At 44.0% G+C, this 13,702-nt stretch overlaps 1 protein-coding gene across 2 annotated transcripts; it reads right to left on the bottom strand.

Annotated features, from left to right (window-relative positions):
- Positions 1-830: 830 nt before the first annotated feature.
- YPEL5 (yippee like 5) lies at positions 831-10,367 on the bottom strand. Of its 2 annotated transcripts, XM_065739626.1 has the most exons (5): positions 7,886-9,370; positions 7,717-7,781; positions 7,403-7,544; positions 3,408-3,580; positions 831-2,931 (listed from the first exon to the last, which is right to left on the bottom strand). In XM_065739626.1, exons 4-5 carry the CDS (start codon positions 3,546-3,548, stop codon positions 2,707-2,709), a joined length of 366 nt encoding a protein of 121 aa, XP_065595698.1. In that variant the 5' UTR covers positions 3,549-3,580; positions 7,403-7,544; positions 7,717-7,781; positions 7,886-9,370; the 3' UTR covers positions 831-2,706. The 2 variants fall into 2 exon arrangements, with proteins under 2 accessions (XP_065595698.1, XP_065595699.1); XM_065739627.1 differs by lacking the exons at positions 7,403-7,544; positions 7,717-7,781; positions 7,886-9,370 and adding an exon at positions 10,276-10,367.
- Positions 10,368-13,702: the final 3,335 nt, after the last annotated feature.

Below are 13,702 nucleotides of genomic sequence, written 5' to 3'. Positions count from 1 at the left end.
ATGTCTTCTCTGTTGCTAGCCGTGCTGTAACTAATCACTTTGTCCCCCTATATGTAATTTGTACTCACACACTGGGCATCTCAAGGAAGAAGTATCAAAATGTATGAGGGGAAACACTCACACACTCCAGCACACAGGTGGAGCACAATCCAAAGCCTATCAAATTCCCTTTTAACAGTGCGATGGACTCAAGACTCCTACATTTTAACGAGTGCACCTCTTCGTATCACAGACTTCAGGAAAAGCCACCTTTAACATCTTAGTTTAGCACTAAAATGAAGAAGCCTTGTTCTAAATTCCAATAAGCCCTAGGCTGCGTTACACCACCATAGCGATCTCTTACCTTGGTTCCTCAGCTACACTTTCTCAATTTGACCAGCTGCTAATGCAGAAAACTTCTCCCTAACATCTGCACACACGTATAGAGAAAACAACTCCAGACCTACAGATATGCAGTTATTCAATTCCTAAGCCATTTAATAAACTAAAGCTTCACATACCTTGCAGAAGTTAGACTTGTGCTTAGCTTGCTGGCTTTTCAAAGACAGAAACACAAGTTCACCATCCAGAATTCCATTAAACTATAAGTTTCCTGTGTTTTTTCTTTAACAGGAATAAATTGAAGGCTTCCTAGTGTCCAAATGATATGCTTAAAGCTCTACTTAGCACTTCAAAACCCGACCATACTGTGCTCTTTTGCCAGCCACTCAGACAGATGCTCATCTATAGCTTATCGCCATGCTGTAGAAAGGGAAAAGAAGACAGGTTGTAACATTCATTTGACAGACTCTGTGAAAATAAAACAACTGAAAAAGAATAGCAAATACCAATTCAGGACAAAACATACTTTATTGTACTGTAATGTCAGAAGTACAAGAAAAGTACTGCAGAGAACCATGCTAATGGGGCTTCTGGGGTTTGTAAAGACAGAAGAAATCCCAAGATAATGGGGTACTACTGTACTCAGTGCAAAAACTGATTTGAGGCACAAGTACACTACTGTTTAAGCAGCTTGATTCAAGCGCAGCTCTGGTATGTGATCTACTCTGTTTTCCTTCTATATAACATTTCTATAATAAAGCTACTTTTACATCAAACAGGCAGCAAATTCAAGTCAGGGGTGTCCAAATTGCCACTAAGCAACCAAAAAAAAGAAAAAAGAAAAATACTCTGCATAGTCAACTTCCATATTTTAGTTTCAGACGTGGAGCTGCAGCTAGTGAAGAAGTTACTCTGTCTCTCCTTGTACACCCACGGGTAATCCGTTTCACCTTGACCACCATTTATCCAATACAAGAAAAAAAAATACAGACATGAAACTTTGATAATGAATCATACATATCTAACATTCAGAATAATTGCAGCCCTTGAGATCTCAACTTATGGCTTAAGACAATGAAAGTGTTTGGGCACCCTTGAGCTAAGTTAACAAAGAGCATTTTTGCTACCAGGCAAGCAAGATCACTGCTTTAAACAAGAGACCTCTACAAGGAAGCAGGAACCCAAGTCACTAGTTATTACTAGGCGACATGTACTGCTGCCCAGGAAGATAAAATGTTAACATCACAACGAAAAAGTTCAACTAAGTTGAAAGAGTTTCAACACCAGAAGCGGCATTTGAAAACAAGCTGTTGAGTTAAACCTTTTCACAAGATGCAGATTGTATAACTGGATGCATGAACAAACATGCTGGCAGTCTTCTCCTTTTACACAGCAGCTGTGTTTAACATCGGAAGTTCCGGGTCTGAAGAAAGCCACTTAAGAATTAAGGTTTGCAACTGCCCATCTACTTAATGAGATCAGTAGAGAAACAAAAAATTTACTGCCGAAACAGGAGTTTCTCAGTGGATCCTTGTCATCACAAACACAGCTTTTGTTCTGTAAGCAACGCAAGACTAAACAGACAACTACTATATTATTATTATTATGGGTATAAGTTACATCTGTTAAAATCAAAAAAAGAGAAAAAGAAAGCCAAGCAGTTTTGCCCTATTTCAAGAAGAGTTTCCAATCAACGCCAGTTTACATGGTGACTGGGACTTCACAAATAAACAAGGAATGGTGACATCTTTGGGTCAAGAATGACAAGAAATAATGGGCTCTGTGCTACCAATCAACCTCAACAAGAATATGGCACAAGGGCCAGCCCAAGCTGTACCAACACTGAACCTTTAGCACTCGGCACAAATTCGGATCTCTTTACTGTAGCTAGCAAATCAGGTGAAAAGATTGAGTAGAAAAAAAAGTAGCTAAAATCTTATGCCAAAAATTGGAATATACTTTAAAAAAAAACACCTGTAAATTTTAAAATAACTTTATGCTGACATCAGTTTGTGCAAACTAAAAAAGAAACAAAACAACCATTGATCTCTCTCTAACAAAAGAAAAAATCTCCCAACATTTTCCTTTCAGCTCACTGTATCTGCAGATACTGTCTCAGATCCAACAGATGTAAATGCAAGAGAGAAAAACTTACAGCAACTGCAAAACAATCTTTCTACAAACAGCTGCTGGAGGGAAAGTAAAAGATAAAGGAACAAAGAAAGGAAGGTTCCATCTGAAATACTCTCACAATCTTTCCCACTCTGTAGTCCATGAATCCGACTCTGATGCTAAGGTGACAGTGTATGTAAGCAGATTTTTTTTTGTTGATTTTATTACTTTAAGTTTCAAACGAAGAGAACCTGACAGGAGATTGAAGCCTCTTCAGGAATTGTCAGATGGAACATGCTCCTCAAATCCTTCGCTCTCTCGGACCAAAGCTCTTTCCAGGATAACGCGGCCTTCCTTGTAACGCTGGCTGTCTTCAGTGGCAAATTCATAGATCCAGCCCAGTTTGCTGTTGCAGTTCTTGCAGCTCACATCTCGAACCATGTGGCGGCCAGTGAGCATGACCCGATCCTGAACTTCACTGTACTGCAGATTCACCACCTGATACAAGTGTACAGAAGGAACAGAAATAATTAAGTCAGCCTGGAGTGAAACTTGAAAACAACAGGCACGAATCTCAGCACTTTAGAAGTAAAGAGTTTGTGGCACTTGAAAGCTCAGGTGTAATAGTCTGCAGCCCTGAAGATCTCCTGCCTAGAAGAGGTAATGCCTTTGAAGATGGATTTCTCCAGGGTGTATAACCACCACTGTTTAACTGAGGGGCATGAAATTCTTCCATAATAAGTACACGAGTGCACAGTACTGTGTTCTTTATAGGCTCATAAGGTTGGAAAGGACCTACAAGATCATCTAGTCCAACCATCCTCCTATCACCATCCCTAGCCGACTACTTTGGGTGAGAAAGGCCACGGTGAACTCAACTAACCAAGGCCAAACCACTTGTACTGCATCTACCCTATCTGCAGAAAGCCATTTTTCTCCAAAAGGAAATAGCTCACCCTCAGCTTCTTACCTACCTTGTTAAAAAGAAAGGCTCTTCCTGTGGCCCCTGTGAAGCGAGTGGAGATGAGCTCTGAACGGTTGGTCAGAATTGTGTCACAGTTTGCACAGGAGAACAGGCGAGTGCCACCAATGTGATCCAGAAAAATTCTTCCCATTTTTAGAGCTTATGTAAGTTAGTAGACAAGACCTGAAAGCAAGAAGAAAGATCACATAGTTTCAAAGAAAGCACTGCAGCAAACAAAACCAGAGAAAGTCCCACACACAGTGCTGAATATTCCTCACAACAAAACTACAGACTGCCTCCGTCCGTTCTGACCAGGTTAAGAAACATCAAACTAACCCAAACAATTAGCCCTTCCCTAAAAGGGACCATCTTAGCACATACAGATGCAAACTAATTACATTAAATAAGGAAAACATGAACATAAACCCTTTAAATACAGTGCAGAGGTTTCCAGCCCAGTCTCCTACTGGACCACACCGTTCTTAAAACAAATAGCTTCTACTTTTTCCCTCTTCTTTTTCTCTAATAAGATGCTGAAATTCCGTTCCAGTGCACTGTTCCCAACTACTCACCCACCTTAGTCAGCACTGGAAAATGAAGTACAGTCAAGTACGTTGAGTCACCAAAACAATTATAGTTTAATCATCCCAAATCACTCCCCCCAACTTTTATAAATACATTTCTCCTATGCTTTGCATATTTGTCATATGCAGCCACACACTACCACCATCCAGGACGCTTTTGTCTCCTGCTGTAGCAGACCGGGCTCCAGCACTTACCACTTCACACCAGGCAGCTTCAGGAACAAACATTTAAAGCCGCCTAATCTAAACACAAAACAGTGCCATTTACCCAAGCACTTTCCAAAACACCATCCCTAAAATATCTGAGCAACTCCTCAGATCAGAGAAAGGAGCCTCGAGGGTGAGTAACAGATTCACAGACCTTTGTAGGTAGCGAAAATTAAAGCACCTCAGCAACTTATCAGACAGTCAAAAACTCAAATAACGAAGGATGAGATAACATAATAAAGGAATTAAATGAAGATCCCATTTCAAGTGCATCAAAGTTTTAGCACTAAACAAGTTATGCCTCCTCTTGTGCTTCAGGTGTGGAATCAGAAATCAGGACCTTGTATGGCTGTGCATAAAAAAAGTGTAAGTAAATCTCACACTGCAATAGGAACACCGTTGGGGTTTTATGTTTCAGAGCAGGAAACAATGCACTGTTTTTAGGGAAATTCATCAGGTGGCATGCGAGTCAAGTTGGGTATTTTATGCCAAACTCTCCAGAAGCACAAATACCAAAGCTAAGTCTATTTCAAGTTTAAGGGGTTAGCATTCTGTGTCTCATCTGAAGGATACAGAAACATTCAAAGCAACAGAACGACACTTTCCTTTCTGGGCGATACAATGACCATTGCTCTTCTTGCAACATAAAATGTAACAGGTTCTAAGTTTGTTAAAATACTTTAGACCTGATGGTAGAGGTATAACCCCTTGTGATTCCACCCAAAACACCGTTCTCCTTCCATTTCTCTAAGTATTACACCTTTCTAACATTTCTTTCATAGCAGGGAAAGAAAAAAAAACCAACATAACATTTGAACAGTGACAGCATGAGGCAAAATCAAAGGGTGATTGTCTTTGATTCTTATCAAGTATCAAAGTCTCCAGCCAGAAGAATCCACAAATACAAGCAATAAGAGCAACTGTGACATATATGCCCATAGGGCACTTGGCCTAACTCCACCTACCATTCCTACTAATTCTGGGTACCATCATTTCTAAGCTGATTTGGCTGTGGATTAAGAAACAATTAGTTGATCAGAAGTATGGTGTTGTGCATGCACTGAAGCACTGAGTCCTTAAAAGTCCAAACATTTAAATAAATATCTCCAAAGACTCCAGATGTGAAAAACCTGCCTAGGAATATAAGATCTAAAACACTCAATGATTTATATCACTCCAAGGAGCTGAAAGATACCTCATCAAGTAACATAATGATAAGCTTTCAGTGGGACACGGGTCCTAACAGAAAGACAAAGCAAGATATATCCCATGGTGGCACAGGGCTATGGGAATTCCTGCTGAAGTTACAGCAGAATGTAACAGACCAACCTGCATTGCTCTCCAGGGTACACTGCACCAGAATGGTGACATCTTTTGGAAAAGATAAACACGTGTCGAAGTGTAGAAAATGAACCTCTATAATCTGCATTACAACAAAGGGGTCTCTTAGAAACGTGCTCAGAAGTTAATGTCATCCTACTAGGATTTCTAACATTGAAAATAACCACTGGACAAATCTGCCCCTCTGCAGATGTCATGTAAAGCAGCTCGAGCCCCTCTCATTAGCTCTCTGTTTTGATGGTTACAGAATTTCAGCGACCTGATACAGATCCAGCTGAGGACTAGTCACCTTGCATTGCTCTTTACGTTGCTTCTCACAGCTGTAAGAGGTAGAGAAGTTAGAAAATGACTGCTAGTGAGGCAGCCTCCAGAACATGAACTTTTGAAGAGAGCTAACAAGGAACTGCTTTTCTCTCATATACAATTTAGAGAATTTTAACTTGAGCTCATTTCCCCCCACCTTTTTCTTTATTCTGTCAAGCTAAAAACACAACAGTATTCACTTGTAACACCAGCAAAGGCGGTACAGTGTGAGTATGCTGCTCTCCCCTTATGTGAAGCTCCTGAATTCTGTGGTGTCTACTCTCTACGTAGTGAAGAAAACAGCAGATGCACAACTGAACAAAGGAAAGCAATTCTCAACTGGGAAAACAGAAACAGCACACATGAAGCCCTATTGAAAATGGAGCTGGGACTCACATACCTTACATACAAGCTGTGTACAAAGTCACCCAAGAGAAGTACGGTTTTCTTTTTCATATAGTTCTCATTTTCCATATAAAAGGTGTGAGCATCTGTTTAGGTTTATACATACATTAATGATTTGAAAATAAAAATGCTATAGGCAGTGGAAGGCTCTCTTAGATCAAAGAAAAAAAACAAAGAATTATGAAAAATTAATGCTTGAGTTCCTCCAATCAAAGGAAGAGCAAATGCACAGCAGGTGCACTTATCCACTCATCCACACTTCATACTGACAAATAGGAGAAATAATGCCCATCTGGGCAGAGCTAGCCAATTCCCACTGCCATTCACAACCTCAGGAAGCAACACCACCACATCACACCAATGCCATCATACTAACCAGCAGAACTCCCAAAAGCAGCTGAAAGGAATTTCAGTTGCTTATAAAACCAAAGGGTGAAAAAAGAGTAGACATTTTTTGGCCTACGTTTCCTTCTTTGAAATCAAATTAAACACTCATAGGATATGTGTTCATGATGAAGTCATCATCATCCTGTCCTCATCCAAATTACCGAGGCCAAGTCATAACATTAAATGAATGGATTCAAAATAAGAGTGGTGGACTTATTTGCTTTATATCCCACTACCACCTGTTAAACCCATGCAGTTCAAAGAGGCAGGCACTTCTACGAAGGGACAGCAGGTGCCACTGCATCCTAAGTCAGCACTCAGAACACCACATCAACCCACACCCTCCAGAGCACGTTTAGAAGACTCAGAGCAATAGTCTTACCTAGCTAGTAAGGCTTGTTGACAGCACCCTGATGTGATGGTACAAACCTTGATAAGTATCCTTAGTCATAACATAAAACATTTCCTGCCTGCATGCTTTTCCCAGTAAGAGCATGGGCAGACAGGAAACACGAGCACTGTGGCTACGTGCTATATGCATTCCTAGGGCAGCGTGCTCCTGCACTTCCACCTGTCTTTAAGTGTTGGTTTTGACAACACTGAGCAACAGCTGTCCAAGAGCTGACATTTGACAACCGAAATTTCACCACTATCTGCACGCTGAGCTCCAAAAACTGGAAGCACAACGTGGCTGGTATTTGTAGCAGCTAATCTGTATCCCCTAATAAATAATAAAGAAGAAATGGAAAGAGTTTTTATTAACATTTTTATAACTAACAGTCAGCGTTTTATCTTCTCAGAGAGCATCTCTTGAAGGCACGGGACCATCAAGGTTTGGGAGAGCCAAGAAGGCACACACTGGGCTGCAGATACTGCAGAAACCTCACTGCTGCTTCAGCACCATCTACCGCATCTCCGATCTGCAACAGAAAACAGCTGCCAGTTATACAAAGCCACAACAGCCTCTCTTTCTCCATTTCTCTAACTAAAACCATTTTCCTTTGTATGCTGAGCCAACAAGCACTCTATCCTCCCTGAGGAATGATGATGCATTCCCCCAGGCACATTAAAACCTTCACAAGAGGTACTTACTCTGGAATCAGGCTTAAACTTCCTCTTTGCATCTCAGGAACAGGCCTTAAGCTTTCTCTTCTCATCTCGAAGATGGACAAAAGAGGAAAAAGAATACTTAGCACATAAGACTGCACACAAAAGAATCACTTGGTAAGGGAAAAAAATAAACAACAAAACTGTTCTTTACCTTCCCAGGTTTCTGCTGCTCACAAGCAAGGGTGCATCTGAAAACACTGTCCCAGCAGGTCTGAGATTTGGCAGTCCTCCATATGACTTTAGTGACTGTTAAACCAAGCAGAGCCCAGCCTCTGGCCTCTGCCTACATGCAGAATTCCTTATCAGAAAGCACCGTTTGTAGCCAAAAGCAAAGTAAGAAGGAAGTTAACAGTCAAACAACCAAAGAAGCCTTGATGGCATAATGAATACTGTGGCTAGACAGTGTGTGCCACCCACCCACAACAAGGCACGGAACTGTGTTAGGGCACATGACAGCAGTGCAATTTCCTATTGCAAACTGGCTTGCTCAGGTAAAGGGAAAGATGCTCACGCAGACTCTGCACTTAAATACTCTAACATACATGATGCCGGTGTATGCAAACACTAAGACAGGATTTTGTTTCAAGTTTACAGATAGCAGAGGCACACAGATGGGTGCTGGTTCCTAACACAGCCCCCACACCCCAGCATCTCCATCACAGTAACTTACATCATCACAACACTCTTGCTAGATAACATCTAAAAGTATTATTTTACAAGTGGTATCAGACTCAGACCAGTTTCTTCCCCACTACACAGGGCCTCGAGCTAGTAACAATTTCAGTCTCCTTGTTACCTTCTCTCTTAATTCCTCAAACATTTTAAGGAATCTGTATTTTCTGGTTTTGTAACGACTTCACTTTTACAGCAGGTATACATAACTAACTTTCTGCCAACCAATCATTTGCACAACTTTTGGAAAACCAAATTAATTCAGATGCTTTCATAGTTTGTAGTCAGAACGGTACTAATCTCCACCAGAAGACAGGAATGGTTAAAATGAGTTGTAGAAAAAACAATATACAGACATTCAGTGGTGAGAAGACAACAACCATTCAAACTACATCCACTGCCTGAAAGGTTGTCAGTACTACAAGGGTATCTCACCAACAAATTCTCACACCACCTAAGAAATTCCTAAGTGAAGCTAGAGGCTCTGAAAGGAAGACAGCCTCAAAACTTAACACTGACAGTGTACAGGCACTTTATTTATGTTTTACAATTTATTTTTTTAAGTGAAGCCTTTCCCAAGGGGATTGTATAGCTCAGCAAAAGCTGAGCAACTCAAGATTTCAACATAGGTCAAATGATAGTAAACAAACATGAACCAGTGACCTACGCTTGGACAACACTACTTAACTTGTGATGAGTACCAGCAGAGGGAAAGCTAAAAATATAAATATATAGATGTGCAGCTAGGCTGTCAGATGACAAGCCACAAATCTGGTTGGCTGTGGTTGCCTTTCCTACTGGGCTTTAAGGTGCAGTTTATTCTATCCTCCAATTTATGCCTGCCACACCTGAAACCTACTCATAATCACTATTAAAAACCACCTCCCAGCGATCCAACCTGCACTCGTGAAGCTAAATACTTCAGCAGACAGAGAAATGAAAGCAGGAGGCGATAGAAGGCTCCAAAACACTGTTTGAACAATACCGAGCAGGACTAAAATTAGAGGAAGAGTACTGCTTAAAAACTGAGCTGGTCACAAGCACCGCTTGACTTTGGCTACCCAGAGTGGGCCCACGCATTACAGGATTAGAGTGACTTTATGTTTATTGCAAGTGACCGCAGCCCCTGGGGGGCACCAGGCCTCGCACCCCTCCCTCCTGAGACATAAACGCTCTTTACCATTAATCGAACCACGTGAGCGTTAATAATTGAAGACATTAAAACATAACAATTAAAGAAACCCCCAAACATTAAGTTCTCTTCCAGAACGCCTCACTTCTTCTTAAACAAACACAAACCAGACCCGACCTACGTCGCCGGACGAGCCCCGCGCACCCCAGCCCCGTTCCTCAATGGAGGGGCAGCACGAAACCCACGCGTGCGCGGTGCAGCCGTTGCCCCAGCCGCGCACAAAGCACCCCGCGGGGGCGGGCCCGGCCGCACGGAGTCACGTGACGGCGAGTAGCCCATCGCCGCCGGCTCGGCCCCCCGGCGCCGCCGCCGGGCGCCGCCGGCAGCGCAGGCAGCTTGACAACAAACGGAGCGAACAGCTGACGGGAGGCCCCGCCGAGGGGACGGCCGACGCGGAGAAGGGCAGGAACCGGCCCCGGAAAGTTGCTGCCGCCGCCCCGATACGGAAGGGAGAGAAGCGGAACCGGCGGCCGGGCCGGGCAGAAAGTTGCGGCCGTGAGGCGCTCGGTGCCGGCCTCAGCCGCAGGGCCGGGAACGGGGCCCGGTGCTTTGTGGCGGAGTAGGCAGGGCCGGGGCCGATCAGTCGGGGCCCTCACTGGGCGCCGCCGCCTCCTCGGCCTCCCGCCCGCCCCGGCCTCCCTGAGCAGCTCGCGGCGCTGCCCCCCGGCCCCGGTTACCTGATAGAGGGGAGCGGCGGCGGCGGCTCCGTACCCGGTGTCTTCCTTCCCCCTCCCCTCACGGCTCCGACGCTCCGCCGCGTGGCCCCGCCCCGTCCCTCTATGGCCCCGCCCCGTGCCCCCACGGCCCCGCCCCGTCCCTCTGTGGCCCCGCCCCGTGCCCCATGGCCACGCCCCTCCCGGCGCGTCCATCGGCGGGGCCTGGGCTGGGGGCGGCGCCTGCAGAGATATGGGCAACAGCGGGGATGGTTTTGTTATCCCGTCGCCCTCATTCTAAAAGATTCTTGAGTATAACGTTCCAAAGCATCCAAGAGCCGTATCAGAGGAAGAACTCGATGTCCAAAGGGGGACTAGGAATTCATGCGCAGTTATTAAGATGCCAGGAGCAGAGGCAATAAGCAGGCTGGATGCCAGGGAATGCATAAAGCTCTCCTGTGGAAATGAAGAATCATTGCTGTGAGCATCACAGTTCAGGGAGAGCAACAGAGGAGCAAAACTCAACCTGTAGCCAGACACTACTGCATCCAGGCCAGCAGTGCTCACTGCCATTCTCCAGCAACGAAAACATCTTCGCCAAGTAGACTGAGTGTGAGTGTGGATACAAACACAGCGAAGATGGGATCTTGCTGGTGGCCTTGGAAGATCCTTTTCAGTTTTCCACAGGGGAGAATGATTACTGAAAAAAGGAGAGCTTTCAGGTTGTGATCTCTCACAGTTATTCTTCCTGCTTACAGGTGAACGATTTCATCTTGTCAAGGGACAGGATCGCTCCATCTCTCCTTTTCTGAAAGTGTTCAGAAACCACACCCAAAGACATCAGAACAGCCACATACCAGGAAAGGAGATGAACATTTGAAGGGGGAGCCCCTACTGCAGTGCACATTGACTTTGTCAAATGGTCAGAGCTGTCGCTATTGTTTGTGAGCATTGGATGAGAACAATGACAGATTGGGCTAGAAAGAGTCCTACACAGGGAAGCTGAGAGCACGTGTACAACAGGACGCATTTTAATGACTACCTAGCTTCACCATTTTTTTTTGTATAATCAGAGGCAAATACTACTTTTGGGTTTTGTATACATACGCTCAAGGCCTGGATGGATTCCTGTAGCATTGTTTTTAGTTGTACATCTTCCAAGAGATCATACTGGCCCATTACACTTGTCACTTCCCAGGAGAGCGAAGAAAGATGGCTGTCTTTTCTGTTTGCTAGTCCTAGGAGGGTCTCCCCAGCTACACTCAGCAACACAGAATTCCTTTGAAGGTCTTGAAGCTGATTCAGTATTATCATCAGACTTCTAACAGTGCCACCCCACTGTTCAAGAAGCATGGCTTTAGGTGTCTAAGGAAAAGAGACAGCTCCACTCTATATTTAATACTCTTTTGTTCATTGATAACTACACAAAGTCATTAATCAAGGATGCTAAAGTCAAAGGAAACAGCAAAAGACAAGCAAAACTTGGAAGAGGAAATAAAGGACCCACATAAAAAATTAGAAGGCAACAGTACATGCAAGCCTATCCACTAATTATCTGCATCCATACCACCAAAGCTTTGGGGTAAGGGCTTGGTTTGTGATCTGCATTACAACCTAATCATACTTGGCTGTAGTCAAACATCCCTCTGAAGGCAGAATACACATAGGATGGGAGAAGAGTTCAGTAGACGAGTGTGCTCATTTAAAACCAGTCTCCAGAATGAAGAACTTTGAGAAGTGCAGCTTGTGAGTCTGTCTTCTCTCTGGCAGTAACCAGAAGTTGGTGGCACCACCTCCTTTTAGGCACTGTGTTTTAGCAAATGAAGCTTGCTGACAGAAGCCCACACCTGGTGAATCAGAAAAGCCTTTGCTCCCTTACTGCAAGTGCTTTAGTGGTCTGTGAAGGGTGGCCCGTTGACACTGAGGCCAGCTGTACACCTGAGTGAATGCCAACATTTTTGCCTCTGGGATAAAGAGATGACATGGTTCTGAAGCCCCTTGGCATGCCAGAGTGAGGATGGCAGGGCTTGTCCAAGAATGCAGAGCAAGGAGTTCTCCATTTGCTCTGCTCTCCACAGGCTTTGCTCTGTGGAAATGAGTAGCTTTCACTTGGGCAGCATCTCATACAGTACATTGTACGATGTGGCACTTTTCATCCTATGTAATTGGTCTTGCACAGGGCCAGCTCAGGGATGGACTAGCTGGAGGATTTGTAAAGGTAGCCTGAATTGCTTCAAAGTCAGAGTGCTGCCAGCATCTCAGCTTGGAAGTGAGCTGCAGCAATGACAGCTTGAGGTGGGACAGGCACACCCAACACCGAATGAGGTGAAGGGCACTGCAGGCTCTGGACCAAAAGAGAAAAGCTTTAAAAGAAGATTTGGACATGCCATGTTTTGAAAGGGACAAGGAGCAGGAACAGAGCAAACAAAAACAGTAATTTGCCAACAAAGCATGAAAAAGTATTCCATTACCACTGTTGCATCATTATTACTCAAGCTTCTAAGCATCTGCTAATGTGACAGCTAATTTCTGTTACTGTGCTTTGACAGGTTTTTAAAAGGCCTCTTAGAGGTGTCTCACTCAAATACAGAGGCTTAGGCAAGAGGGGCTTGGTCATAGTCCAGCTTCAGTCTGGAATGTGGGAGGCTAGATGAAGCAATTGTTCCCTCATAGATCTCTTAACAGGCAAAAAACAAACATACCCTCACAGGTGCCCTGTGGAGTGCTTTGTAAAGACTCATTAGACTGGAGTAAGTAACCAATCTAATTATTGAATCTTAGCCCTTGAAAGACACAATGCGAAAAGAACAGCATCCACCTCATGCTGAATTCTGAAAGACAGCATACCTGCACAGGTGTGTTAGGTATGCCTGCTCCTCTTGTCTTCAGATGCATTTATCATACAGAACTGTAAGGAGAGAAGATAATCAGCACAGCAAACTAGAGACTTTACAGGCCAATTAGCAAAACTGAGGGATCCTTGTAGACCTGAAGCATAAGGGTATGTGTTCCTCTGCATGTCCAAGCACATCCCATGCTTCAGTACAGCTCGGGGCACAGTCAGGCTTATAAGGAACACTATGAAGAGAGGTGACAAATGCATAGCCCATGTTTGCTCACACACTACTTACCACTCCCTGCCTCTGCTAACTTGACAGCATCCTAAAAGCAAACTCCAGTGGTGAGGAGAAGATAGAGCTGAAGGAACCTTTAGCAGACTAAATAAATAAATGGAAAGATGGTCATCTTACATGAACCCCTCCCTAAGACAGAAAGAGGAACTGTGTGCTATAAGTAGACATATTCCTCATGGGGCCCATATCTGCAAGTGCATGTGGATTGCTCTGCTTGAGTGAATATAAAGTGAAGTGCCAAAAATAGCTGGACCCCCCTGCAAAGATTACTAGTGTGTTCTCCTAACTTAAACGAGGGCAAGCTTACCTCCAAAATA

Source organism: Cyrtonyx montezumae, unplaced genomic scaffold (assembly GCF_038088225.1).
Source record: "Cyrtonyx montezumae isolate F1298 unplaced genomic scaffold, pur_monq_1.0 scaffold_24, whole genome shotgun sequence".
Lineage (NCBI taxonomy): Eukaryota > Metazoa > Chordata > Aves > Galliformes > Odontophoridae > Cyrtonyx > Cyrtonyx montezumae.
This window is presented reverse-complemented; position numbering and strand designations above follow the sequence as displayed.